Source organism: Saccopteryx leptura, chromosome 10 (assembly GCF_036850995.1).
Source record: "Saccopteryx leptura isolate mSacLep1 chromosome 10, mSacLep1_pri_phased_curated, whole genome shotgun sequence".
Classification (NCBI taxonomy): domain Eukaryota; kingdom Metazoa; phylum Chordata; class Mammalia; order Chiroptera; family Emballonuridae; genus Saccopteryx; species Saccopteryx leptura.
The window spans coordinates 47,369,730-47,397,660 of NC_089512.1; the positions used below are offsets into that span (position 1 = coordinate 47,369,730).

General features: G+C 55.2%; 1 protein-coding gene across 1 annotated transcript in view; it reads left to right on the plus strand.

Moving 5' to 3' along the window:
* Positions 1-27,931, plus strand: part of PLXND1 (plexin D1) — a 51,595-nt gene that overhangs the window by 18,328 nt on the left and 5,336 nt on the right. The window contains exons 3-29 of the mRNA XM_066350483.1: positions 693-824; positions 1,119-1,219; positions 1,318-1,447; positions 3,111-3,288; positions 3,466-3,574; positions 4,005-4,107; positions 9,643-9,747; positions 12,323-12,412; positions 12,609-12,702; positions 13,699-13,853; positions 14,659-14,810; positions 15,671-15,770; positions 15,876-16,015; positions 17,165-17,332; positions 17,414-17,504; positions 17,736-17,999; positions 18,087-18,236; positions 19,104-19,218; positions 21,056-21,163; positions 21,258-21,370; positions 22,179-22,283; positions 22,798-22,928; positions 23,199-23,397; positions 25,328-25,474; positions 25,667-25,823; positions 26,949-27,052; positions 27,133-27,196. Coding sequence (XP_066206580.1) covers positions 693-824; positions 1,119-1,219; positions 1,318-1,447; positions 3,111-3,288; positions 3,466-3,574; positions 4,005-4,107; positions 9,643-9,747; positions 12,323-12,412; positions 12,609-12,702; positions 13,699-13,853; positions 14,659-14,810; positions 15,671-15,770; positions 15,876-16,015; positions 17,165-17,332; positions 17,414-17,504; positions 17,736-17,999; positions 18,087-18,236; positions 19,104-19,218; positions 21,056-21,163; positions 21,258-21,370; positions 22,179-22,283; positions 22,798-22,928; positions 23,199-23,397; positions 25,328-25,474; positions 25,667-25,823; positions 26,949-27,052; positions 27,133-27,196 — 3,505 coding nt within the window. The remainder of the gene's footprint in view (positions 1-692; positions 825-1,118; positions 1,220-1,317; positions 1,448-3,110; positions 3,289-3,465; positions 3,575-4,004; positions 4,108-9,642; positions 9,748-12,322; positions 12,413-12,608; positions 12,703-13,698; positions 13,854-14,658; positions 14,811-15,670; positions 15,771-15,875; positions 16,016-17,164; positions 17,333-17,413; positions 17,505-17,735; positions 18,000-18,086; positions 18,237-19,103; positions 19,219-21,055; positions 21,164-21,257; positions 21,371-22,178; positions 22,284-22,797; positions 22,929-23,198; positions 23,398-25,327; positions 25,475-25,666; positions 25,824-26,948; positions 27,053-27,132; positions 27,197-27,931) is intronic.

A 27,931-nucleotide genomic window follows, 5' to 3' on the forward strand; every position in this document is an offset into this window, starting at 1 on the left:
CTCATTCAGTACTCCCCACAGTCCTGCAGGGTGAGTACTGCCATTAGTCCCTTTAGCTCAGGAAACTGAGGCTCAGGAAACATTTGAAGGAGTAGAAATGAATTGAGTGTCCGCTGGATGCATGGAGGTGGGGCTGGGGACAGCATACTGAACCTGGGCCAAGCTGCCTGGGACAGACCCTACCAAGAGGCCACCTGGGACTGGGGGTGTCTCAGGGCCTAGGACAGAGCCTGTGATCCTGGGGAGAGAGTGGTTTCAGTTTGGTTTCTGGAGGGCATGTAGGCAGCTTTCCTGGAGGCTCAGAGGGGGGAGTACCTTGGACAACTTGTCCATTTGTACAGCTTGTAAATGTCAAAGTCAGAATTCAAACCCAAGTTCCTGCTCTTAGGCATGATGCCAGACAGCCTCCCAGAGAATGTTTATAAACTGTAAAGCCCGTGTGACATCTCAGGGGGGATGTGCTGGGGAGGGGCAGAGAGGGAGTTCCTAGTAGGGGCACAGCAGAGGCAAAAGCGCAGAGGCTGGACCATTGCCCTTCCATGTCTGTGATTTCCCCTCTAGGGCCCTAGAGGATGGGGAGGTGGAGCCCTCAAGCCTGGGTCAGATCCCCTCCTCTGGGTGGCAGCTCCCTTGTGTTTGGCCTCCTCTGCCGTGGGCACCTTCTCAGCACACCATCACCCTGCCCCCCCCAGATCAACCTGAATGAGAGCATGCAGGTGGTCAGCAGGCGGCTAGTGACAGTGGCCTATGGAGAGCCTGTGCACCACGTCATGCAGTTCGATCCAGCAGACCCCGGTTACCTTTATCTGATGACCTCCCACCAGGTAAGGCCAGTGCCCCGGCCTGACGAGGTCCCAGGATGAGCTGAGCTATCTTGCTTGCCTGGCCGTTGTACATGTTGTTCCTCCCACCAAGAGCACCCTCCTTCCCCACCTCCTTTGCCTGCTCACCCTTCACCTCCCAGTGCAGACATCACCTCTGCAGGGAAGCCTTGTTCCCATATTTTGCTTGTTACATTGTTGAACCGCAGTTCCCCAGCCTTTCGTGGCCCTCACCAGGCTGAGTCCCTAGGGAGGGGCTGGCTGCCCCACTGAGTGGGCCCCTGCCTCTGCCTCCAGATGGTTAGGGTGAGAGTTGCTGCGTGTGCCGTGCACACCACCTGCAGGGACTGCGTGGGTGCGGCTGATGCCTACTGCGGCTGGTGTGCCCTGGAGACACGGTAAGGCCCAGGGCAGGGGCCGGGCCTGGCCCGGGCCCCGAGAGGCTACAGCAGGGGAGAAGCTCACCTGGGTCCTGACGTGTGTCCTTTTACTCCAGGTGCACCCTGCAGCAGGACTGCGCCAACTCCAGCCAGCAGCATTTCTGGACCAGCGCCAGCGAGGGCCCCGGCCGCTGTCCCACCATGACAGTCCTGCCTGCTGAGATTGATGTGCACCAGGAGTACCCAGTGAGTTTGGGGGGGAGGGCAGAACCCTCTTTGGGGGGACTTAGGGTAGGGAGCTGCTCTTCACCTGGCACCCCAGCCCTGAGAGGTGGGGACTCCTGCCCATAGTGCCCCAGGGACCTGGAGACAAACAATGATGCAGGGAGAATGACTGGGCTTTCCTGAGCACTGACGAAGTGCCAGGACGCGCTGTATGTATGATGTTCACCTCTGTTAGACTTCACACAACTCTATAAAGTGGATGCTCTTAACATCCCCATTTTACAGATGAGGAAACTGAGGCACAGAGAGGTAAAGTGACTTGCTCAAGATTGTACAGCCAGGGAGTGAGTAGCAGAGCTGGGATTCGAACTCAGATGGGCAGGCTCCAGAGTCCCAAGAAGAAGGGGCAAGTTGTAGGATGGGAGGAGAATGAGTCCCCCACTTTCACCTTTTTGCCTTTTCCTGGCCCCAGAACAAGGGAGGTATGGAGGGACCACCCAGTGCCAGGCTGCTGTTTCTTGTTCTCAGAAACAGATGAATCTGTAGCACAGGGTCAAGTGTCTCTCCCTTTGCCTGTGCCCAGAGGGCCTAGAGCTTCCTCAGCGCCCTCCCTACCCATAGCAGGCAGCGTTGGGGCAGGCGTGCTTCCAGACCCTGGCAAAGGGCTGGGAAGAGAGACAGACAGGCCTGAAGCCCACCCAGCCCTGCGCTCAGAGACTGCTCTGAGGCAGAGTGTCCTCATTTGTCACCTGTGGGTGGTTCTGCTGGGGCCTGGGGCCCCTCTGCAACGCCCTCCGTTATTACATGTCACATAGTTCTTCACATGCCTTGCCTTGTCAAGCAGACCAGGCATAGGTTCATCCATTTATTCTTTGTTTGTTTGTTAAGATTTTGTTTATTGATGTTAAAGAGAGGCGAGAGAGAGAGAAAGAGAAAGAAAGGCAGTGGGGGGAGGAGCAGGAAGCGTTAACTCATAGTTGTTTCTTGTACGTGCCTTGACCCGGCAAGTCCTGGTTTTGAACTAGTGACCTCAGCATTCCAGGTCAACACTTTATCCACTGTGCCATCACAGGTCAGGCCATCCATTTATTCATTTAGGATATTACTGAGCACCTACTATGTGCCAAGAGCAGTTCTAGACAGACAAATCCCTGGCCCTTGAGGGGCTGACATGTTCATGAGAGAGAATAAGCAGGATAAAATATCAAGGTGATGATAAGTGCTATAGAGAAAACGAAAGCAGAACAGAGGGAAGGGTGGAGCTGGAGTCAGGGGGTGTTGACATTTTAGACCAGGTCAGGATGGGGGCTTCACGGCAAAGGTGACATTTGAGCAGAGATATGACACAGGTGAGCCAAGCTGAGTATATGGGAAGAGTATTCTGGGCAGATGGAACTGCCAGTGCAAAGGCCCTGAGGTGAGAACAAGATTGGCAGATTTGAGAATTAGGGGGTAGGGTCAGAGAAGTCATGGGCCAGATCATGCAGGGCCTCCTTGGCTACTATAAAATCTGTTTCATTTTGCAGATGTGGAAACTGAAGCCTGCGGGGGCAGGGCCACATATAGGCTGTAACCTAGAGTCCTAGCCACCCTCTGCCATCACCACCAGTTTTCCCAGGGTTACTAGGCTGGGGGTGGGGCTGTGAGGGGAGGACCTGACCTCAGCTAAGTCCCTCGCTTCCAGGGCATGATCCTTCAGATCTCTGGCAGCCTGCCCAGCCTCAGTGGCATGGAGATGGCCTGTGACTATGGGAACAATATTCGTACTGTGGCCCGAGTACCGGGCCCTGCCTTTGGCCATCAGATCGCCTACTGCAATCTCTTACCCAAGGACCAGTTCCCACCCTTCCCGTCCCACCAAGGTATGTTCTCTATTCACTGGGATGTGGGGCAGCCGTTTGGGGGCCCTCAGATGCTCAGCCCCGAAGGGGTGTAATGATGGATCTCAGGCATGGGGGTCCTGATATCACAGCCTCTGAGGTCAGTGGAGACCCCCTGCCTCCTTGTTCTTCCCTCCCTGGCTCTCCTAATCACTCCAGACCATGTGACGGTGGAGATGTCTGTGAGCGTCAACAGGCGGAATATCGTCAGTGCCAATTTCATCATCTACGACTGCAGTCGCATTGGACAAGTGTACCCCCACACAGCGTGAGTGGGTTGGGGGCTAACTTCCGGTGATGGGAGGAGGTTTTGCTCTTGTGGAGACCTTTGGAAGAAAAATGATAGTGCCCTAGAGGTAGGATTCTCAGTAGTTCACTTGCCAACTCGCTTATTCAGGCAACAAACTCTTATCACCCAAGTGCCTGGCCTCTGTGAGTACCTAGGTGGGTAGGGGTAGAGAGAAGTGCCTTTTTTATACTTAATTTAGTCTCCTGAAGATCCTGCTTGCCTACTTCCTCCTTGCATATCTCTTGCAGCGGAAAACTCACTACCCTACGCAGTGCACAACCCTTTCTGGCAGCTCTGATGATGAGAAAGACCTTCTTGCCTTGTGCTGGGATCTGCCTTCTGAGTTGCATTTGGAGGGGATAAGGGCAAAGTGAGAGCTGAGTATCTGAGGGGCCCCCTTGTCTTCCAGCTGCACCAGCTGCCTGTCAGCACAGTGGCCCTGTTTCTGGTGCACCCAGCAGCACGCCTGTGTCTCCAACCAGTCTCGGTGTGAGGCCTCACCAAATCCCACGGTAAGCCAGGCCTGGGGATGCTCTCAGCCTCCACTGTTTCATTACCTTTTTTGTCATTTAACATGTTGAGAACATTTCCACATCATTAAATATTCTTCTTTGGCACCAGATTTCACAGCTGTGCTTGTCACATAGCATGTTTAGCCAATCCCCTGTGTTTGGACAGGCTGGTCACTTTGCATCTCTTTTTCGCGTGCCTATCTGACCAGGGCCCTGTGTGCATCCTTGATTATTCCCTGCAGACCGACTCTTAGAAATGGCACTTTGGGGTGAAAGTATGGCCATATTTTTTACCCTTTATCTCAGCTGCCTTCCAGAAATCCTGAGCCAGTTTGTACTCCCATCCCTAGTAGGGGGTCCCTTTCCACACATCGTGCCAGTACTGGCTAGGTTTTCAATCCACCTTCAACATTTTCAGCAACCCTAAGGGGTCAGGGAATACCTGACTTGGACCTTAAATCCAAACCCCTCTTTCTAAGCCCATGTTCTCCCCGTTTTTCCAAATGAGGAGCTGAGCTGAGCTGAAAGGCTCCTGCCTTGATCTCCCCATTGGCACTGGGGACCTGGGTCCAGAGGGCACACTGCCTCAGGAACCACATGCTCCCAGTTCTTTGCTCATGCTGGTCCCCTTGGGCTTCGCAGGCTGATTCTGCACTGGCTGTGGGCCAGGCACTCCCCGGTGCTGTGGAATGGCTGGACTTAATCACACCGGGCCGGGTGTGGTAGGAACGTGGGGAGCAGGAGAAAAGTACAGATGGAAATGGCACATACCTTGCTGCCAGTTGTTTCTAGCATATGTTCATTTGCAGGGTGGCTTCTCACCTTTGCTCAAAGAGCCTGGAAGACCATCCCAAGCCTTGTGCCAGAGATGACTAAATGGGATTCCTGAGACTTTGGCTGGGGTGGTGATGTCAGCCAAGATGGAATGGCTGGAGTGGGGTGAGGGTCCCAGGGTCCTAAGACCATAGCTCATCTCCCGTCAGTCCTGACTGCTGGGCCCTGTCTTGTACCAGGGCTGCAAGGGTGAGGTCCTGAGTTTCTGCCTGCAGCTCATCTCTCTAGGAAAGGGATGTTTTTACTCATTTCCTAGGTGGCACAACTGAGGAAGTCAGTATGACCCAGGGGCCCTGGCTCCTCACAGAAGGAGGTCACTGGGGCCCCACTCTTAACATGCATCCAGGAAGCAGCCCCAGCCTCTCAGCACTGGGGGCTCAGAGGACCTTGCCGGGAATCCATGAAGCCTTGTCTGCCCACAGCCGGTACCATGCCATGGCCCACACCTAGAATCTTTCAGTCTCAATCCCTCTTGCCTGAGCCTCAGAAGAGCTCTGAGGAAGGGGAATCCAGCGGGAGCAATGCTTAACTCAGAGCAGTGAGGTGGTAACGTGGGTTTCCAGCACGGGGAGAGGCCAGTGGAAGCTGCGTGGCTAAACCAAAGGGAGGCCCTGAGCCTTTGCACCGGTTGCTGGGATATCCAGCCTGGGCCAGCCAGGACTCCTGCTCTTGTTTGGGGTTCACGTTCTCAGCCCCCAGCCAGGGCTGTGTACATAGTAGGGACTCAATACATGTCAGCAGGAAGCACTTGAGCTGGCAGCCTGCCTCCTGCACTGTAACCTAGAGGGGTGGTGGGACAACAGGGACTCAGCCTCAACACAGTTAAGTCAGCATTTATTAAAAACCTGTTGTATGCCTGAGTCTATACTAGGCACTGGGAAAGAATTCGGTTGGACATAGTTCTGCCCTCCCAATCATGAGCCAAGACCTGAGTTCTGAGTTGTGGCTGTGTGGTGCTGGGCAAGCCACCAAACCTCTGTGTCTTTTCTCCCATCTGTAAAATGGGGGCTATTTCAAAGGCTGGGGTGGGGCTCTGAAATTATACCTGTAAGACACTGACTTCATACTTGGCATATAGTAGGTGCTCACTAAAAGGCTAGATGGGACGGGAGAACTTCTTTGGGGAGGGAACCTTTGTGCTAGGTTCTGACATGCAGAGGAGCTCACCAGTCTGGAGCTATTTCTTTGGCTGTAGCTCTGTGGGCCAGGAGTTGGGGTGTGAGCACTGAGAGGGCCTGTCATAGAAGACTATGGTAATCGAGCAGAAGAGGCAGCCCCCTCCCCAGACCTGCGGGAAGTTCTGAATTTGCCATTTAACTGAGTGCCAGTTAGCTGTAGAGGTGCCATACCTCTGGTTGGGGGTAGGCAGCAGGGTCTGAACATCTTGGATCCCTCAAGGACTGGGAGGAGGCGATGGTCTTGGGCAAGGCCGGGTGGTGTCCCTGGGAAAGCGGGTGCTAAGGCCTGAGTCTTGGGTCATTTCCCTGTTTTCTTGTGGACCTCAGAGAAAGGATGTGGGGGTGTAGCTTTTCCAAGGAGGAGAGTGAGGAAGGTGGCCATGTCCTCTACTTTCAGTTGTCTGAGGCATGGTGTGACCTCCCTGAGGGTGGCTTCCCCAAGGAGGTGTGACTTTTGGCCTTAGATGCAAAGAGAGTGTGGCAGATGGGAGGGCGAGCTCCCTCGATGGGGAGCCGGGATGGACACGTCCATGACGGTCAGCTTCATTAGGAGCCAGTGGAGTGGTGTGGTAGGAATATGGGGGCTGATTAGGGGGATTAAAGGGTAAAGAAAGGGAGGGAGGGACACACGTCAGTTTGGTTTAGGGTGCCTGCGGCAGTCAGTGCTCCCCTTGATTGGGATAGCAGTTCTCTGCCCTTGAGCTTGACAGAGAACATGGGGAGTCTGTGAGCCATGACGTGGAGCAGGTGAGGCCTCTGAACCAGCACGTGCTGGACCTGCATTGGGTCTGTGGCTCCCTGCATTGCCGCCCCGCGTCTGTCCCCACTCCTGGTCTCCTGAGCCTGCAGGCCATGCCCAGGCCTCATGCCTGCAAAGGGAGAGCCACTGGCTTCTTTCTGAGGCATTGATGGCTTGGCTTGGTTTGGGACAAGGAGGCCTCCACCCTTCAGTTGCAAGTAGGAAGGCCCATTTCAAACTGACCTTGGCCCCAACAGAATTCTTTGGCTCATGTGAGTGAAAAGTCTGGGGCGGGGGATGGCATTACTTTTAGACAAAACTGGGTCCAGGGATTCCAACACTGGTCAAGGTCCTTCCCACTCCTCTGGGTGGCTCCGTGCTCAGGCAGGCCCTCCCTCCTGGGGGCAAGACGGGCTCAGCCCCTTCAGGCTGCTCCTGATCTGCCGGCAGCCCTGGGAGTCGAGAACTGTGGTTCTGGAGAAGTCCTATAGCTGAGTCTCACTTGCTGAACTGGGACTGCACATACTCTCCAAACCAGCTGCTGAGGCCAGAGCAGTCTGGGCACCCCTGGGGCTAGGATGTAGGGTCAGTCTTCCCAAACCAGAGGCCTGGCGTTAGGGGAGGTTCCCCAAAGGCCAAGCCAGAGTGGGAGGCAGATGGTAGGGGTGGAGGCCAGCAGCAGACACAGCAGCTGCCCCTGGGAGGCATTGGAGGAGGGCAGAGCTGTGCCAGCACTCTCACCCTTGGTTCTGCTCAGTAAAATGGGTACAAACATCAAGTAGCCAAAGGATGTAAGGGTCAAGAGGAGTCCGAGGGCCCTCCGAGTCGGCCCCACGTCACTCCTTCTGGGTGGAGTCTCTGGAAGCTCCCCCTCCCTTGACCCTCACTCCCAGACCCCCCAACCCCCATCAGCCACCTACCCCCTGGGTAGGGAGGAGCTGGTGGGACAGAGCCGCTGGGTCTCCAGCCAGCTGCAAAGCAGAACTGGCAGCAGCCATGAAACTTGATTGAAAACATGTGGGTTTTATTCCCTGAAATTCCATGGGGTTTATACACGAGACAGCACAGGACAGTGGCTCAGAGAGGGACAGCGACTCGTGTGTGCTCACATAGGGGGCTGGACACCAGCTCCTACCTCCCAGTCCTGCAGTGTGGTCAGCTCAGGAGGCCTCGCATGGGTCTGGCTGGGTCACTTCTTCAGCCAAGGCCCCTGTGCTCCGCATCAGACACTGCTCCCAAGGAAACCCACCCGCCTGGGCAGCGTTTCTGGCCTGGTAGTCAGCGAAAGGTCTGGGCAGCTAGAGGCCTCTTGTGCTGCACAGTCCGTCCTGGGCAAACCGTTCTGCTTCTCTGTGGCTCAATTTCCTGTCAATATAATTGGTGTAATGATAGCACCTAATTCATAGGGTTGCTTGGAAGGAGGATTTGGTGAATGAATACAGTTCCAAGTGCTAAGAACCGTCCAGGTGTACAGCGAGGGCTGTGTGAGCGGTGGCTGCCGCTGTCATTAGCATGATCACTAGTTGTTGTTTTTGGCATTGGTGTCCTCTCGAGGTCTGGCTTGATACTGGATCCCTGAGGTTCTCCTCAAGGAGCTCCTGTCTGACTAATAACAAGGGGAAAAGACCTCAGGAAGGCCTCCACATACCACCCTTAGATGCCTTTGATGCTGTTGGGTGACCTCAAGGCGAAGAGGGATCATCGTGTTTCCAAACCCTTCCATGGACAAACGGGCAGGAGGAGAGCAGAGCAGGAAGCCCCTGGACTGAAGAGTGGCCGGCTCCTCAGTGTGGCTGTGGTTGCTCCCAGGTCCCCAGTGCCCCCCTCTCAGGGTCCCCGCAGGTCAGGCTCTTGGGAGTGTGAGGAGGCAAGACATGGCCCACCAGGAACACAGGGCAGGATGGGGGCTCCAAACTTCCTAGCTCAGAGAGGCCATTAAGGTGGAACGCGAGTACAGTCCTACCCCCTGGTCTCTGCCCCTCGCCACGGGTCTGTTTCTGGCCTGAGTCAGGCAGATGGGAGTTCAGAGATCAGCTCTGCCCTCTGACCTCAGGCAGCCCCATCTCTCTGAACCTCAGGTTCTTGCCTACCCTTCTAGCCTGTCTCCCTCCTTCCCTTTTTTGAAGTAGCCTCAGTGACTCTACCTCCACTGTGGGAATGATGATGCCCAGGCCCTCCCCAGGAGTCTGGGAGCTGGCGCCTCTGCCCAGGGCTGTGACTCAAACCCCTGGGAGCAGGAAGGTCTGTCCATTGGAGCCTGGTAGCACCAGGGCCCTCAGAGCCCATTTCTCTGGGGGTTCTTTTCTTTGAATCATTAAGGTATGTCACCTGGAAACTGGCACCCCAGAGCTTAGTGGGGTCTTGGAGACTGGCACAGCCCCCCATTTTACAGACGGGAAAGGTGGAGCCCAGAGACAAGGAGGGGGCCAGTCCTCAGCCTCAGCTTCCTAGCCTCCTCTCAGAGGCATGGGAGGGATCCAGTTCCACCACTGAGCAGGTTATTTCATCTCTCTGTGCCTCAGTTTCCTCATCTGTAAAGTGGGGCCAGTAAACCATCCTGCCCGTGGAGTTGCTCTGGGGGTCAAGTGAGATGCTCTATGGGACTTTCTGGCACTTGCCCTCAGTGCTGCTAGATCTTGTGGGTTTGTTCTTAGTGTTTTCTCACAACACGGCTGACTGGCACCTCCCTGGGGAGGCAGGACTTAATGAGCAGGCTGGGGCAGCCAGGAAGCCTGTCTCTGAAAGGCCCCCCACTACCCCCACCTCCTTATGTTTTGACTGCAGAGCCCTCAGGACTGCCCTCAGATCCTGCCTTCACCCCTGGCACCCATGCCCACGGGCAGCTCCCAGACCATCCCAGTGCGTCTGACTAACGCCGCCTTCTTCCAGGTGAGTGGAGACCAGGCCTGGTGGGGTGGGGCGGAGGCCTGGAAGAGCCAGGTCCCAGGCAGGGCCCAGTGCTGCCGGCCCACCCGCCGTGTTTTGGTTTGCTTGCTCTGAGTTTTCAGTTTCTGTTGGAGAAAGCCCCACTCTGCTAGCACAGGAAAAGGGGGACAGGGAAGTAGGTGGTAAGGGTTAGGCCAAAGGGATAGCAGGCCACCAGCAACCTGAGGGAAACCTTGGCCAGGACCACTGGGTATCAGAATGCTTTGGCCAGGACCCCCCGTCTCCCCTACCCTGGCAGAACTGGGCCCCTACCCAGCCCATGGTGGACACTGCCCATGTATATCTGCTGTGCCCTGCCCCTAGGCTGAACTGTGAACCTGGATGTATCTCCCCAGGTGTGGCTGCCCGGTCTTCCCTGAAGAAGGGCTGGAGAACCCCTTTGCTACCCCATGCTCCCTTATCTAGACGGGAAAAGTGAGGCCCAGAAAAGGGAAATTGATGCTTCTGTGTGACATGACGTTGGGCTAGACTTGCACCCTAGCCCTGGACTCCCAATTGAGTGCTCTTTCCTACAGCCAGCCTTCCTGTCCCTTCCCCCACTGCCCATCTGGGCTGGGGGAAGGGATGTCACCCCTTTCTGGGTCCTTTATGGGTGGGAAGCATTGATGAGTCCTGGAATCATGCCAGCCACCTCCTTCTGCAGCTCCTGGGTACTTGCCATCTGTCGCTTTCACGGTGAAGCTGGGCCTGTCGTCACACGTGGGGGCCACGTGCTGGGCATCTGGAATGTGTCAGGCAGCTCCATGGTGGGGCTAGAGCTCTGTGAGGGGCAGGTGGGGCCCTACTTGTCCCTTAAACTGCACCCTGCAGTGGTTGGGGCCGAGCCTCCCAGAGCCTCCAGGGGTCTGGGCCCATGTGGAGGGCAGTGCTGCTTCCCTGGGCTGCCAGCACCCGGCACGGGGAGGCCCAAGCCCTAGGTGTGGGTCCTGGCTGCTTTCTGGCTGTGTGTTTGCCCTCACGGGGCCTCAGTGATCCTGGTCTTCCTGGCCCCAGGCCTCCTTCTAGAACGCTGAGGGTAAGGTAGGCAGAGCCCCCTGCCTGGCATCTGCAGCAGCCCTGATCGTTGAGCCTGTACCTTGGGGACCCTCCAGAACATGCTGGACCTGCTGTTTCCAAGGTAGCCGAGGCCTAAGCTCAGGGACTCAGAGGATAGACCCGCCTCTCAACTCAGCATGGCAGGGGACAAATAAGGGCTTTCAGCCCTGTCAATTACCACTTTCCTGTGTTAAGGGGGGGAAAGAGAGAAGGGGGGAAAGAGGGCAGGGCAAGGGAAAGGTTGCTGACCTGCTTTCTCTTCAGGGTGTCACATCTGCCAATGATAGGAACATAAACAGGAAGTCCTGCCACGTGGCTGGCCTAACACTCATGAAACCCGAGTTTTTTCACTCAGCAAATATTTACTGATGCTACTCCCTGGAAGCCCCATGCTGGGCCAAGGGCAAGATAGACTGGGGAATTCGGCCATTTATTCATTCAACAAACATTTATTGAGCACCTGTATACTAATAACAATCAGCACATATTAGGCACCCTTTGTGTGCAATCTACTAGAGATACACTATATCCAGTTTTCTCAGCAACCCTGCAGAGTAGGGAAGCTTGTTCCATTGTAGTTTAGAAAACCAAGGCTCAGAGAGGAGATCCACATGCATAGGACTGCACAGCTAGGAAGTAGCAGAGATTAGGATTTGAACCCGGGACTGTGTGAGGTAGAACCTGGGCTCTTTCAACTGCCATCAGCTGCCCTTGGAGGTGTCAGAGGGGCCAAGACCGAGCCCCAACCCTCCCTAGTGGGTGGGGGGATGGATGGGAACAGAGCCTGAGCATTGGGAGAAGGGTAGTCCTTGATATACAGGTTCGGGGACAGCTTTAGGAGCTCAGTGGAGCCTCAGCACACACCCAAATATGTATTGCTGAATCAAATGAGTGCCCCCCTGATCTGAGGGAGGTCTGGGAAGGCTTTGGAATATGGGACATTTGTGCTGAATTTTGAAGGCTGTGTTTTGCTGGGTGATAAAAGGAGGGACAAGCCTTTTGGGTTGAAGAGTGGGCTTGGTCAAAGGCCTGAGGGCAGGACAGGATGGGCAATGTCCCAGAGTGTCCTGGACTGTCTGAGGCATGGGCCTTATGGGGCAGAAGTGGGGGGTGTTAAGGTTCAAAGAGCAGGTGGAGTCTCACTGGGATGAACTTTGAATGAAATGTCGGTCATGCTAAAGAGCCAGCACTTCATGAGCTGAGTAAAAGGCCCTAGTTTAGGCCATTACGGGATGTTGGAGAGGCTGTTAGTGACATGGAGAGCACAAGGCCAAAGCTCTAGGTGTTTGAATACTCCTTACTTCCCTCAAATATTGGATGTGGAGGCAAGAAAGGCCATTCTGGAGGAGGGTACAGGCCGGGCCAAGGCCTGATCGTAGGACCAAGCCCGCTCTCCAAGGCAGCAGTCATGATGTCCTGACGGAGCAGGAGGGCAGCGGGTGCTGACCTGACTCTCCCTACCACACACCCTTGTTTCCCACAGAGTGCAGCCCTTGAATGTAATTTTGGGCAGCAGGATGTCTTTGAGGCCATGTGGGTGAATGAATCAGCTGTACTCTGTAATCAAGTGGTGGTGAGTGGCGTGCTTCTGCGGGGGGGGGGCCTGCACAAGTCCAGATGCTGCCCCACCTTCATCCCATCTACCCTCCCTCCTCCTCTTTGGTGCCCCCATTCCCAACAGCCCTGTCCTCATGTATCTCCCTGACACCCTCTTCCCCAGTGGCCCGAACATCATTTACACCCCTCCTGTTTTTCCCATCCTTTTCCAGCTACACACGACCCAGAAAAGCCAGGTGTTTCCACTCAGCCTCCAACTAAAGGGACAGCCAGCCCGATTCCTGGACAGCCCTGACCCCATGACAGGTTGGAGCCCCCAACCTCCCCACAGGGCCACAGGGTCCTCAGCCACAGTGGGTGGGGCTCACCCTTGCAGGGGGACCTCATTCCACTGCTCCCAGTACAGTTACAGCTGTCCCGTCTCACCGTTCCCTGATGCACACAGACTCTCAGATGCCAGCCCTACCAGTTAGTACGTACTGAGCAGCTACTCGACCAGGTACCATGCCTTCAAGGCATCTTCATGCCATTGGCTGTGGAACCTCAGGCATGTACAGTACTTATCTTTCCTTTTCTGAGCCTCAGTGTCCCCATGTGAAATGCGGGCACAGGCCATTTTGCAGAGGGCTTGGTGAGGATTTGCTGAGATGACACACACGAAGCCTTACAAGGGTGTCTAGGGCACAGTCAGCACCCCTAAATGGTAGATGGTGTCCGTATGTTTGAGTCAACCCTCCAAGGGACTCAACCGTCTGTTCATGAGGACAGTTCATGGGGATCTTAGACATCCCCAGTGGACAGGGGATCCCCATATCCCCACCACGAAGGCCTCAGACCCAGCCAGCACCCCGAGGCCCTTGAGGATCCTCCGTGCATACCTCCTTGGGCCCCTCCCAGGGTCTGTGGCCTGCAGAGCCCACATTGCTCAGTGTTTCCCAGCATCCTGGAGCTCCGCTCAGGCCTGAGTGTGAACCCCAGCTCTGTCACTCACAGTCTATGTGACCTTGGCCAGTCATTCTGTCTCCCTCAGCCTTGTGTTTTGTCTGTCAAATGGGGCTAATAAACAGCTCCCATATGATAGACTCACAGTGAGGATGAATGATATGAACAAGGCTGTGGCTGCACTGGGGTATTAGCACAGGCCCCAGAGGGTTTGGAGAAAGTACCAAGAACCTCATGGGGTCCTGACCCACAGAACCGGGACCTGCCTCTGGGCAGGACACCACACCGAGTGGGGGAGTGTGGAGGGGACAGCGGTAATGGGGGCGGGGCTAACCCACGCTGCCTCTTTGTTTTCCCCAGTGGAGGTCTATAACTGCGCCATGGGCAGCCCCGACTGTTCCCAGTGCCTGGGCCGGGAGGACGTAGGCCACCTGTGTATGTGGAGTGATGGCTGCCGCCTTCGGGGGCCCCTGCAGCCCCTGCCTGGCACCTGCCCCGCCCCTGAAATCCGGGCGGTAAGCACATTCCTCCGGGGAAGCCCCCGCGTGGGCACCTACACAGCACCCGACACGAGCTCAGGGACCCACAGCACGTGTGCTTGCACACGCCCAGGCACACACGTGCACTGTTACCTGTTGAACACCTGGGTGCCAGACCCCTCCAGTCCTGGAGACATAGCAGTGAACAAAACAAAGTGCCTGTCCTCATGACGCTGATGTTTTAGTCGGGGCCGAGGAGGGAAATAATTTATATGTAGAAGGTGATAAGTACTGTGGAGACAGATGGCAAGGCAGGGAGGGACGTTGGGAGTCAGGTGGCAGAGATGCTGGGCTGGGTGTCCAGTTTTTTAGTGAGGGCAGGGAGACCTTGCTAGTGTGACAACTGCAGATGCCAGTTACTCCCAAGCCTCTGTTTTCATTAGGAAAAGGGTCTCAGGGAAGGATTCTGATTGACCTAGCCTGGGACAGGGGCCTATCCCAGGCCCAGCTAGTTCTGGCTGGGAGGTAGGATCGTGTGGTCAGATGTGGCCACTGAGAGTGGACCTCTGTGTCCTCAGGAGACCCTCCCCAGCACCACCAAATAGCATTGACTCTGTCCGTTCACTCTGTGTCCCCAGACCCTAGTGGGCTTAAGAACTCACATACACGTCCTCACTGGCAGCCCCAGTGACCCGCCCCAGGTGACTGGCGGTCTCAATGTTCTCGGTATTCGTGGCCCTGCCTCCCCCTGGCTGCCTGTGACAGTGGTGGGGAACCCTGCCAGGTCATTCCCCAGGTGACCTCGGGACCTCATTCACACCTCTCTGTGGTCACCTGGCAGATCGAGCCCCTGAGTGGCCCCTTGGATGGTGGGACCCTGTTGACCATCCGTGGCAGGAACCTGGGCCGGCGGCTCAGCGATGTGGCCCATGGCGTATGGATTGGCGGCGTAGCCTGTGAGCCACTGGTCGACAGATACACGGTGTCAGAAGAGTAAGTAGTGTCCGAGTGACCCCCAGGCCCCACCCCACATCTCTGCTTGCTCTTATCCCCTTGGCCGTCCACCCTCCCAGCAGGCGCCCTTCTGCGCACCCCCGAGAGGCTGCTCACTCCCAGGTCACCTGGACTTGCTGAGGTCATTCCCACCTCACATCATGCCCTTTTCTGCTGAGGACATCAGTCTGTACCCTTCCAGTGCCCGCTCCTCAGGGAAGCCCTCCCATGTTGCCCTTAACCAGCCCAGCCTCCACAGAAGCCTTGCTCTGATGAAAAAAAAGATGCATTTAAGAAAATGTGGTGTAAACAAAAGAAAAAAAATACTTAAAAAACAAAGAAAATGTGGGGGTTGCTGGTGAGGTACAAAGGTCTGGGCCTCCAGCTGTGCAGCCTCAAGGAAACCCTCAGGAGCAGGGAATGAATGAACCAGATTTCCTTTGAGGGCCCCTATAGCAGGCTTGCTGATAGGGCTACCAGCCCAGCAAGTGTTCTTGTGGTCACAGGATTTTCAGGTGTCCTAGGACACTATCTTGTCTCTAACTCCTTGTCTTACAGTTGCAAAACTGTGGGAAAGTTGTGGGGCAGTGGGTAGTCCTTAGGAAGAGCCAGGTGACATTTGGGGGGCTCAGTGGCTGTTTTCCAACTGATAGGGAATTCAGGGGGTAAAGCCCTCAGGTGTGTCCCAGCCGAATGCCAGCCCCAGCCGGGAGTGGGAGGGTAGGTGGTTGAGTGTAAGAATGGGGAGTTCACATACCCTGGGGTACAATGGGGACATTGTTCTTTGGAGAAGCAGTTTGGTGCCTGACAGGCCCCCAGGATCCACGAGTTGCTCTCCTGACCAAAGCTGCCTCCTGCAGGATTGTGTGTGCCACGGGGCCAGCCCCAGGGGCCTTCTCCGATGTGGTGACAGTGAATGCCAGCAAGGAGGGCAAGTCACGGGAGCGGTTCTCCTACGTGGTAAGGGTGCTGCTGCCCACCGTCCCACCCACTGTCCCACCCACCCGGCCAAGCACACACCCAGGGACTGGCCCGAGGCCTGACCACCTGCCTTTCACCCCACAGTTGCCCCTGGTCCACTCCCTGGAGCCTTCCATGGGCCCCAAGGCAGGGGGCACCAGGATCACCATCCATGGGAATGACCTACATGTGGGCTCCGAGCTCCAGGTCCTCCTGAATGACACGGAGCCCTGCACGGAGCTTGTGTAAGTCTCTTGGCCCCATTTCCCACTCCAGCCCATAGAAACCATGGGGCGAGGGAGCTGGAGGGGCGGGGGTGCTATCCTGGAATCATGCGTCACCCCTTGGCCAAGACCCTTTTCCTCTCTGAGCCTCAGTTTCCTCATCTGGTTATAACAGTATCAGTGAACTGTGGGAAGTACTTTGGGCCCAGCATACAGTAGGTGCTCCATAAGTGACGGTGCGCTAAAAATGGTGATGATTGCTCTGAGATCCTTAGGTCATGGTAAAACAGCTGTCTATATTACGCATTTACTGTGTACCAGCTCTGTTAAGGGCACTGCTAGGTACACAAGGATGAGCCCAACACAGTCTCAGCCCTCAGGGAAAAGCAGACACTCTCATAGGAAATAGAAATACCCAATAGGGTTGGGATTGGGAGAAAAGCCTGGGCTTTCAGAGCCGTGGGACAGGGCCCTCTTTTTTTTGTTGTTTTTTTTGTTTGTTTGTTTTTGTATTTTTCTGAAGCTGGAAACGGGGAGAGACAGTCAGACAGACTCCCGCATGCGCCCGACTGGGATCCACCGGCACGCCCACCAGGGGCTACGCTCTGCCCACCAGGGGGCTAGCGCCTGGGGCAGAGGCCAAGGAGCCATCCCCAGCGCCCCGGGCCATCTTTGCTCCAATGGAGCCTTGGCTGCGGGAGGGGAAGAGAGAGACAGAGAGGAAGGAAGGGGGGGTGGGTGGAGAAGCAAATGGGCGCTTCTCCTATGTGCCCTGGCCGGGAATTGAACCCGGGTCCCCTGCACGCCAGGCCGACGCTCTACCGCTGAGCCAACCAGCCAGGGCCGACAGGGCCCTCATTGAGGGCAGAGTCAAGAGAAGAGCTCTGGGAAGGCTTCTTGGAGGAGGTGGGACTGGGTAACTGGGTAGTACAGGCAAGGTCAGAGAAGAGAAAGGAGGATATTCAAGGTAGGGGTAGAGTGTGGCAGTGGGAATATGGAAACAGATTTATGTACAAGGAGGCAGAAAACCAGGTTGGGGCCAATTGAAAAGGCCTAAATCCAATACAAGTGCACAGGTCTGTGCCCCTGGGTGATGGGGCAGGGAGCGTTGGGCAGGGGCAAGCAATGGGAGCTGGGGTCCTGCTGATGAAGCCCATTGCCCTCACTCAGGCGCACAGACACCAGTATCTCCTGCACGGTGCCTGGGGGCGCCCTGCCGACTCCCGTGGCCGTGTGTGTGCGTTTTGAGCGCCGGGGCTGTGTGCGCGGCAACCTCACCTTCTGGTATATGCAGAACCCGGTCATCACAGCCATCAGTCCCCGCCGCAGCCCCATCAGGTGAGACCCTGACCCTGATCTCCAGGTGGTTCTAGCTCTTTGGGGCTGCAGGTGGGCTGACGAGGCTTGCTGTCCCCACAGCGGTGGCAGGACCATCACAGTTGCTGGCGAGCGTTTCCATATGGTGCAGAATGTGTCCATGGCTGTGCACCACATTGGCCGGCAGCCCACGGTGAGGGGGCAGGGGACCGAGGTGGGTAGGGCTGGTGGGGATGGCCAGCAGCCTTGACTAACCGGGCCTTACTCTGCTGCATCTCCCATCTTTTTGCCTCTTTGTCTGTCTCTCTCCTGTCTCCCTGTTTCTTCTTATCTCTCTGTCTCCTTAAACCTCAATCTCCCCATTTCTCCATGTCCACCTGTTCATCCCCCATCCCAACCTTGGCCGATGGCCCTGTCCCACCAGCTCTGCAAGGTTCTCAATTCTACCCTCATCACCTGCCCATCCCCGGGGGCCCTAAGCAATGCGTCAGCACCAGTGGACTTCTTCATCAATGGGCGGGCCTATGCTGATGAGGTAGCAGTGGCCGAGGAGCTGCTGGACTCCGAGGAGGCCCAGCGGGGCAGTAGATTCCGTCTGGACTACCTCCCTGACCCTCAGTTCTCCACGGCCAAGAGAGAAAAGTGGATCAAGCACCACCCTGGGGAGCCCCTCACCCTAGTCATCCACGTGAGTGCTAGCAGGTGCCAGGTGGGGGCACTGAGCAGGCTGGGCTCAGCCATGGGCCTGGGCGAGCACTCCCCTCCTCTCTCACAGAAGGAGCAGGACAGCCTGGGGCTGGAGAGCCATGAGTACCGGGTCAAGATAGGCCAAGTGGCCTGTGACATCCAGATTGTCTCGGAGAGAGTCATCCACTGCTCGGTCAACGAGTCCCTGGGCACAGCTGAGGGGCAGCTGCCTATCACAGTGAGTGGATGGGGCACTGGAGGCAAAGGTAGACCTAGTCCCCAGCCCCATCTGCCTGAGCACCTGTCCCTAGCTCAGCACACTGGAACTGAGCATTTTCATGCTCAATAGCTTAGGCAAGCAGAGCAAAGCAGAGCTTTACATCCCTACTGGACAGATGAAGAAACAGGGGCGAGAACTTAAGGTCTTGCTCAAGGTCACTGATGCCCCAGCTAATCAAGGTCAGTGATAGGCCTGATGGGGCTGGACTCTGAATGGCTGTAAGAATTTGTCCCTGTTCTACTACATGCTCCAACCACAGTGTGTGCTGCCAGTCACCACACAGAATCATGGAGGGGAGGGAAGCAAGAGGAGTGGAGAGAGGGCCCAGAAAGTGGGATCTTTTCTTCACTGTACCTGCTTGCATGCCTCTTGGGATGGGGAGCACATTTCCTCACACGAAACAGTATCTCCTCAAGACAGCTCTGACCGGGAAAGCTCCCTTTCATCTGCACCTCAGTCCCAATTCTGCCCTCAGTCACCACCTGTTCCTCTGGTCCCAGGACAACCCTACAGGTACTTGGGAATGGCAGCCAGGACCTGTGAACTTCCCTGGCTCCTCCACCACTTATCCCGGCCTGTAATAATAATCATAGCACCCTGTACTGAGTTCCTTTCTGTGACAGGTCCGTGACTACAAGCATGACAAATATCTCATTTAGCCCTCAAGCATCCCCAGGAGGTGGGCGTGGTTATCTCTGTATTATAGATGTGGTATCTGAGCTCAGAGAGGGTAGGTGACTTGTCCCAGGCCACAAAGCTAGTTAGGAGAAGAGCCAAGGCCTAAGTCCAGGGAAGCTCCAAGCCCCTCCCCCTACCTTTGTGCAGATCCAGGTAGGGAACTTCAACCAGACCATTGCCACGCTGCAGCTCGGCGGTAGTGAGACCGCTATCATTGTTTCCATCGTCATCTGCAGTGTCCTGCTGCTGCTCTCTGTGGTCGGTAAGGAGCCCTGCCCTCATAACACCTTGGAGGGAAGACCTACCCCACCTTGCTCCAGCCCCTCTGAAGATGGGCAGATAGAAGAGAAGGCATCGTGGGCTGGGGGCACAGCTTAAACGTAGGCTTGGGTGTAGGCACAGGTTCCATGCCCAGAGGTGGGATGAGAGGTGTGCCCAGCTCCAGCACAAATAGGTGGAAGAAAATAGATGTTGGGATGCTGTCTAGGCCCCGGCATGGGCCCCAGTGCCAGCCAGAGGAACTTGGAACCTTGCTTCCCAGTCAATAGAGAGCTATTGAAGCTACTTAATAGACGGTTGTTCATGGAAGATAACCTAGGATTTACTGCTCTTAAAATAATGGTATAAAAGTGATATATATATATATATTCAATGTAGCAGAGAAATTAGAACCCTTATACACAGCTGGTGGGGTTGGAAAATGGTACAGCTACTTTGGAAAATACTTTGGCAGTTCCTAAAAATGTTAAACAAAGAGTTACCATGGGACCCAGCAATCCCACTCCTGGGTATCTACCAAAGAGATATACTTGTACATGAACATTCATAGCAGCAGTATTCCTAGCAGCCGAAAAAATAGACACAATTAAATGTCCATCAACTGATGAATAAATAAAATGCAGTATATACCTACAATGGGATATCAGTCATAAAGAGGAAAGAGTTCCTGACATATGTTACATCATGGATGAACCTTGACAACATTATGCTAAGTGAAAGAAGCTACTCACAAAAGACCATGTATTGTATGACCACCCCATTTATATGAAATGTCCAGAATAGGTACAGAAAGCAGATTTTTGGCTGTCGGGGGCTGGGAGAGTGAGAAGAGGAAGTGACAGCTAGTGGCTATGTGTCTTCCTAGGGCAATGACAGTGCTTTAAAAGTAAATAGTGGTGAATATACTAAAAGCTATGGATGGATTATATGGCATGCGTATTATATCTTAACAAAGCTGTTTTTTAAAAATAATCAATATAGAAAATTTTAAGGAAAACTGAATGAAGTGAAAAAAATACCCATCATGAACACCCTGTATGTTTTGGTATATTTCCTACCAGTGTCTTTTCTTAAAATTTATAAATATTATATATATAGTAAACACAAATGTATATTGTATATAAAAATGTAAAATATTTGAATATATATATATTCCATCTCCCACCCCAGAAAAGAATCATAATATAATGCTACTTTATAATCTGCTTTTATTTATTTATTTTAATAGCATTTTATTTATTACTTAAATTTTTTCCCCACTGATAAAGAGGTAGGGAGAGAGATAGGGAGAAGGACGAGAGAGAGAGAGAAGCATCGGTTCATTTCTCCATTTAGTTGTGTACTCATTGCTTCTCATGTGTTCCATGACCTAGAATTGAACCTACAACCTCTCTGTGCTGGGATGATGCTTTATCCACTGAGCCACTCAGCCAGGGCTATAATCTGCTTTCCAACGTTTCTTAATTCACACTTAACACTTGGTCATTGTAGAAAGAATTGAAAATGCTAAGAAAGAACAGAATTCACACATCATTCTCTCACCTAGGAAAAGCCACTGCTTACCGCTATTTTACATACACAGTTCTTTTTATAATGGGACATTGAACCTTATTTTACTGTCATTCCCCAAACCTTTTGTCCCCTAGGAGTTTGTCAGCCCAGCGGGGAGGGGAAGACTGGGGCACCTTCCCGCAGCCTGCCCAGAGGAAGTAGGGAGACCAGCAGGCAGGCCCCCTCCCTCCAGATGAGGCCTTGCACAGAGCAGGGCCAACACTTCCCAAAGGGCTTTCAAGGCCTGACCCCCTCTCCAATGCCCGCAGCCCTGTTCGTCTTCTGCACAAAGAGCCGCCGTGCTGAGCGCTACTGGCAGAAGACGCTGCTGCAGATGGAGGAGATGGAATCTCAGATCCGAGAGGAAATCCGTAAAGGTAGTGGGGTGGGGGCCATGCAGGACCATGAGCCTCGGCTTTCCCAACAGGGGAATGGGTTTGAGATACACTCACCGCCACCTACATGTCACAGGCTTTGCAGAGCTGCAGACAGACATGACGGATCTGACCAAGGAGCTGAACCGCAGCCAGGGCATCCCTTTCCTGGAGTATAAGCACTTTGTGACCCGCACTTTCTTCCCTAAGGTCAGCCTGTGCCCTCACCAGCCACCTCATGGGCTCCGGGATGTCTGAAGGCTGTGGCACTCTAGAGGGCACTTTTATGCACATGGGAAGACTTGGCTAGTGCAATGTGGGCCCCTTGAGCAATGCAAAACCTGCCCACGGGGCCTGCCAGGGGAGGGGGCCCATTTTCCCCACCCACTTTTCTTCTCTACTCACTTGATGTTTAACTGGCCATATAGAAGCTGGCTGTCAGCCCTGCTCTTGGGTGCTAGGCCGGCCTCTCCCTCGCTGAGGGGCAAGCGGAGGTGGCCCAGGTGCTCCCAGGCCCTGCCATCCTCTCTCGTCTCTGGGCCCTGCCCAGCCAGGCTTCTCTTGGTCCCCACATCCCCTCCTCCTGCCTGCTAGGCTCTGCCCACCCCATGTCTCCCATACCTCTTTCAGTTCTAAGGGCTACTGCCCTGTCCCTTGGCCTGTCCAATGCATTTGCGCTGATAAAAGTGCCATTCTCGTGTGCTGTTCATACCATTCTTCATGCAGCAGCCTCTCTGCCTCAGTTTCCCTTATTCCACACTGAGCTGCCTTTGTTTCCTTTTAGGCCTTGTGCCCTCTTGCATTGCTACACCTTGGCTCATGCTAGTTCCGCTCCTTTTCCTCCAGGAAGCCCCCTGGGACACCCTTCCCCACTCCTCTGGAATCCTGTGAATCCTTGGTGTGGCCCATTGCCTCTAATTCCTCTGTAAAGTGTCCCTTTGTTTTTGTTGAGGGGCCCTTGCATGCCACTCAGGGGAGTCTGTAGCCCTGCTGAGATGCTGGGGGTCTGCCTCCACAGTGTTCCTCCCTCTATGAAGAGCGTTACGTACTGCCCACCCAGACCCTCAACTCCCAGGGCAGCTCCCTGGTGCAGGAGACCCACCCACTGCTGGGGGAGTGGAAGGTGAGTACCCCTGACCCCCCCATGCACACACGCTGGGCTACTTCAGAGCAACCCCGTCCCTCTCAGGCCCCACTTTCCAGCTCATCTGACCCATTGATTCCAATCATGGGGGATGGCAAGCATCTGCCACTGGAGGGTAGTTGAGTACTTCATCCCTGGAGGCAATGAAGCAGCCCTTCAAGGTGCTGACGCCAGGCTAGGTAGAGAGCGGGGAGAACTGGGCCTCCCTGGACATCCCACTCTGCTTGCTGCTTAGAGAACAGAAAGTGAGTCCTACATGGGGATGCGAGTTACCTCCGGGCACCCTTGCCCTTCTTTGTGCTCCACTTTTCAATTTACTTAAACCATTGTTCCCAGTTATGGGGAGTTAGGAGGCATCCACCATTGCAAGGTAGTGAACTCTCCATCCCAGAAGGCATTCAAGGAGCCATTCAGGGCATTATAAGTGCTGACTCCTAGGCCAGGCTGAGGCACTGGACCCCTGTGGTTACCCCATCACCAATTGCTTCTGCAGATTCCTGAGAGCTGCCGGCCCCACATGGAAGAGGGGATCAGCCTGTTCTCCTCACTGCTCAACAACAAGCACTTCCTCATTGTCTTTGTCCACGCACTGGAGCAGCAGAAGGACTTTGCAGTGAGAGACAGGTCAGGCCACAAGACTGTCTGAGGCCATACTGCTAGTCCTGGGTCGGCCTGGCCAGATCCTAGGCTGGGGCAGTTTGCAAATTACCATGTCCTCTGGGAAACTAGCTGGCTCCCAGCATCAGATCCTGAGTCCTAGGGGTCCCTTCCTGGGCCCGGATTCTACCTGCACAGGCACACCAGAGATAAAGCAGCCGGCAGCTCCCAGCATGTCGTCCCTAGATCCTGGGCCATGAGATGCAGCTGGAGCTGATGCCCTGTGCCTACCCACAGGTGTAGCCTGGCTTCCCTGCTGACCATCGCACTCCATGGCAAGCTCGAGTACTACACGAGCATCATGAAGGAGCTGCTGGTAGACCTCATCGATGCCTCTGCCGCCAAGAACCCCAAGCTCATGCTGCGGCGCACGGAGTCCGTGGTCGAGAAGATGCTCACCAATTGGATGTCAATCTGCATGTACAGCTGTCTGAGGGTGAGGCAGGCGTGAAGGCGCCACCCACACAGCAGGGACCATTGCCTCCCAGGCTTCCTGTGATAGATCGGACTTCATTTTATCCTTCCGGCAACTCTTCCAGGAGGGTTAGCACGTCCTTTGTGCAGATGTGCAGAGAGGGGCTCAGAGGAGGGCAGGGACAGACCCAGAGGACCCATTATACAGAAGGGGAACTGAGGCTCAGAGGAGGCCTGGCTACCTGAGAGGGTTCAGAGCCAGCTCAGGGCAGAACAGAGGCCATGTCAGAGACCTTGTTCTAGAAGATTGTCCTCAGTCATCAGACCTTCCCTGGTGTGCCCCTGGGCTGCTGCTCTGGGTTCAGAAGGTAGAACAGACCCCAGCCCGGCCTTGAGGCTCTCCAGCACTCGTGGAGGGAGATGTGGAGACGAACTACAGAGGAGCTCAACCACTGAGGCCTCTGACCTGGCTGGAGGTTCAAGGTGGCGGCCTAATTAAGAGTTTGAGTAAGAGCGAGCCAGGCAGAGTTGAGCAGGGAGGGTGTTCCAGGCTCTAGTGACAGCAGGGCAAAGCCAGGAGGAGGAACTGTTTATGAACAGAACTGAAGGAAATCCAGTGAGTCTTTCTGATAAGAAGAGGCTGGAAAGTCCAGTAGGGCCCGGTGGTCAGGGCCTTCTGCACTAGGGCTTTTCTGAAGAGCAGTTGCTCCATCCCTGGTCCTCGTGGACTGTCTGGCTACCTTATGGTGGTAGAGGCCAGGAAGTTGTCTGGGGATCACAGGAGAAATGCACAGGCCTGTCTGAAGCCCAGAACCAGGGCCTCAGCTGTCCTGGATTTGAGTCCTGTCTTTGGCACAAACCAGCTGTGTGACCCTGGAAAAGGCATTGCGTTCTCTGTACTGTGGTTTCTATCTATCTGGTGGGGCCATGCCCCTGGACTTGGGGCTTGTGAGGGCAGATAGCCTGGGAGCCCAGTGGTAGGGAGAGGGGGGTGGGGGTGGAAAAGAGGAGGCTGGGCCTGGGGCGGGGCTCTCCTAGTGCTATTGGCCTTTGTATTGGTCTGCACTGGCTGCCTCTCCAGTCATCAAGGAAGACCCTGCTGCAACAGGGACCACAGGGGCTGAAGTGGACTTGACCCGGCTCCCCTGGCCTCTTTATGTGGCTTTCCCTCTGAACCTCTGTTTCTTCCTCCAGAAAATGGGGCATCACTGGCTCCCGCCCCTCAGACCTGTAGAACTAGAGCAGGAATAAGAGCTGGCATAGTACCTTCAGCATCTGTCCAACTCTGCCTAACACTATTATGCACTTAATTTTTTTCCTTATTTTTACCATTTTTACCCAAACATCTACCAGCAAGGCAATACCTGACCACTTGTTATAAAATGACCATGAAAATCAGCTGGCTATGGCTAGCAGCCGACTCCCTTTCTGGCTGTGCATTCTATGAAAAGGAGACCATCAAGAGCAGGGGTATCTGAGGCCCCAGTCAAGCCCAAGATTTGGGTTGAGACCATGTCTGTGTTCTGCTTCTACCTGAACTCACTTTGGGAGGCTTAGCAGAAAAAGTCACAGGTTTAGGAGTTAGCCGCTCCAGCTCTGCCACTTCCATGCTGGGTGACTCTGGGTTGGTTGCTTGCCCTCTCTCATCCTCAGTGAGGATGGTACATGGAAGGGTTGCTGGGATGATGAAATGAATGTTTCTGCCCACCGCCAGTGGTTTTCGACCTTAGAGTCCATGGAGACTTCAGTGGGGGCTGGAAGAATGGCACCAGGATCCAAAATGGGGATATTAAACAGGCAGCCATGGAGGTGTTGGTGGAAGGGGGTTAGCGAGTGTTCCAGGGCTGCAGCACGGCCAGAGGCTTGGGGGCTGTAATATGGTGGGCGGACAGGGAGATGGTGGGGGCCAGGCAGACTGGGCATCAGCCCCTGACAGCCCCTGCCCACCCCAGGAGACAGTCGGGGAGCCGTTCTTCCTGCTCCTGTGTGCCATCAAGCAGCAGATCAACAAGGGCTCCATTGACGCCATCACAGGCAAGGCCCGCTACACACTCAACGAGGAGTGGCTACTCCGGGAGAATATTGAGGCCAAGCCCCGGGTGAGCTTGGTGGGCGGGTGGGAAGAGGGCAGCTGGGCAGCCATGCGGGACCATCTCCCGAGATGGCTGGGAGGGGGGTCCCCACATGCCTGGAGGCTGTGTTCCTGCCCTGCCTCCTCTGGCGGGTTGTCACCCTGCTTGGGCCCAGGGGAAGGGTAGTAAGAATTTGCTGACCCTCCCCTTCTCTTGCAGAACCTGAACGTGTCCTTCCAGGGCTGCGGCATGGACTCCTTGAGCGTGCGGGCCATGGACACCGACACGCTGACCCAGGTGAAGGAGAAGATCCTGGAAGCCTTCTGCAAGAACGTGCCCTACTCTCAATGGCCTCGCGCCGAGGACGTCGATCTCGGTGGGCAGGGTGGGGAGCACAACTTAGCGCTGGGCTGTCTTGGTGGGAAGCAGCCCCTGCCTTAGCCATGCACTCCTTCCACTGAGCAGATGTGCACAGATTTTGGCACTGGGGACATGGAGATGGTCAGATGAGTGCCCATCAGCAAAGAGCTCCTGTTCTGGTGGGGAGACTGGTCCTGTGTGCGCAAAGCTGCAGGCAGTAGCAGAAAAGTGTTCAGGAAAGGCTTTTCCAAGGAGGGGATATTGGGGTGGATTTTCTTTTTTTTTTTTTTTTTACAGAGACAGAGTTAGAGAGAGAGAGAGATAGGGACAGACAGACAGGAACGGAGAGAGATGAGAAGCATCAATCATCATTTCTTTTTTTGCAACACCTTAGTTGTTCATTGATTACTTTCTCATATGTGCCTTGACCGTGGGCCTTCAGCAGATGGAGTGACCCCTTGCGCAAGCCAGTGACCTTGGGCTAATGCTAGTGAGCTTTGCTCAAACCAGATGAGCCCGCGCTCAAGCTGGCGACCTCGGGGTCTCGAACCTGGGTCCTCCACATCCCAGTCCGACACTCTATCCACTGCGCCACTGGTCAGGCTGGAGTGGATTTTGAAAGATGCAGAGGAGTCCTGGTTTGGCCAAGAATTTTGGGCCATTCAGTCTATGATCACGGGCCTTTCCCAAGCACTTGGTCTGTGCTAGGCTCCCTTATAAGCACCAGGCTGTAATGAACATGCAGATACAGCACTGTCCAGAGCAGGGAGCTTCAGGTGGCTCACCAGGGCTGGCGTGCGGTGGCAAGGCAGGCTCTGAGACGGGCGGGGCCGGTGCTCAATCACTCCGAGCTAGAAGGGCAGAGGCAGCACTTGGGTTTTACCCTGAGGACTGGGGAGCCATGGAAGGGGTAGGTACCAGCAGTAGTAACAGTAACAACCCGAGGATGAAGATATTCCAGAGCTCCTTCTCTGTGCCCGCTACACAGCACCCTGTTCCCCAGTTTCTTCCCCCACCCCGTTCACAAATGGGGACACAGAAGCTCAGAGAGATGCATGGCCTCTCCATGTGGCCGAGCTGCTGCTGTGCCCTCAGGCTTGCTCCCTGCGCCTGGCCCTGACACACTGCTCCCTCTCCCCAGAGTGGTTTGCCTCGAGCACGCAAAGCTACATCCTCCGGGACCTGGATGACAGCTCAGTGGTGGAGGATGGCCGCAAGAAGCTCAACACGCTAGCACACTACAAGGTGGGGTCCCTAGCTCCACCCAGCCTGCACTCCCAGCCTCCCTAACCTGGCCTCTGACCTCAGCTTCTCCCTCCTGTCAGATCCCCGAAGGAGCCTCCCTGGCCATGAGCCTCACCGACAAGAAGGACAACACACTGGGCCGAGGTACTGCTAGTGGGCCGGAGAAGGGTGTCTACGGCCCCTTCTGAGCAGTCCCAGTGGGGAAACTGAGGCGTCAAGAGGCAGGCTGGGCTGGGTCGTGGCCTCCTTGGTGGGAGCAGGGCCAGGCTCCTCTGACCAGTGCTGCTTGGGAGGGCCTGTGGCCAGGCTTCTCAGGCCGACTTCCTCTGGGCAGCCAGAGGGGGGCCCCAGGAGGGCGGCATGTGGGTCTAATAGGTCTGAGTAGCTGCCAGGCCAGCGGGGTGTCTTGCGTGCCCATCTGGGCCTTGGGTTCTATCTCTGCCTTAAATCCCACTGTCTACACGCTCAGAAGTCCCAGGTCTACTGTCCAGCTGCCAGGTTTGGAGTCCTAGGCTCCTCTGGGTCTCAGGGTTCCCTCCTGAGGTCAGAAGCAGGATCTTGGGTCTCTCCCAGCAGCGTGTGAGGTCTGGGTTGGTGGGAGCTCTGGGGCCAGGGGTGGAGTGAGGGAGGCCTCTCCTCTCCCCACGGGTGACTGTGTCTGTCTCTCCCCCTCCCCCTCCTCTCTGTTTCTTCTATCATTTGCATGTGTCTTTCTCTCAATACCTGTTATCTTTCTATCTCATTCTCCATGCTTCTCTTTGGAACTCTCCATTTCTCTTAGTTTCTCTCCCTCCATCTTTTTTTCTCCATTTCTGTTTCTCTTTCCCTCCCTCCCTCCCTCTCCTCTCTTGTTTATTTATTGTGTGTTTTTCTTCTCAT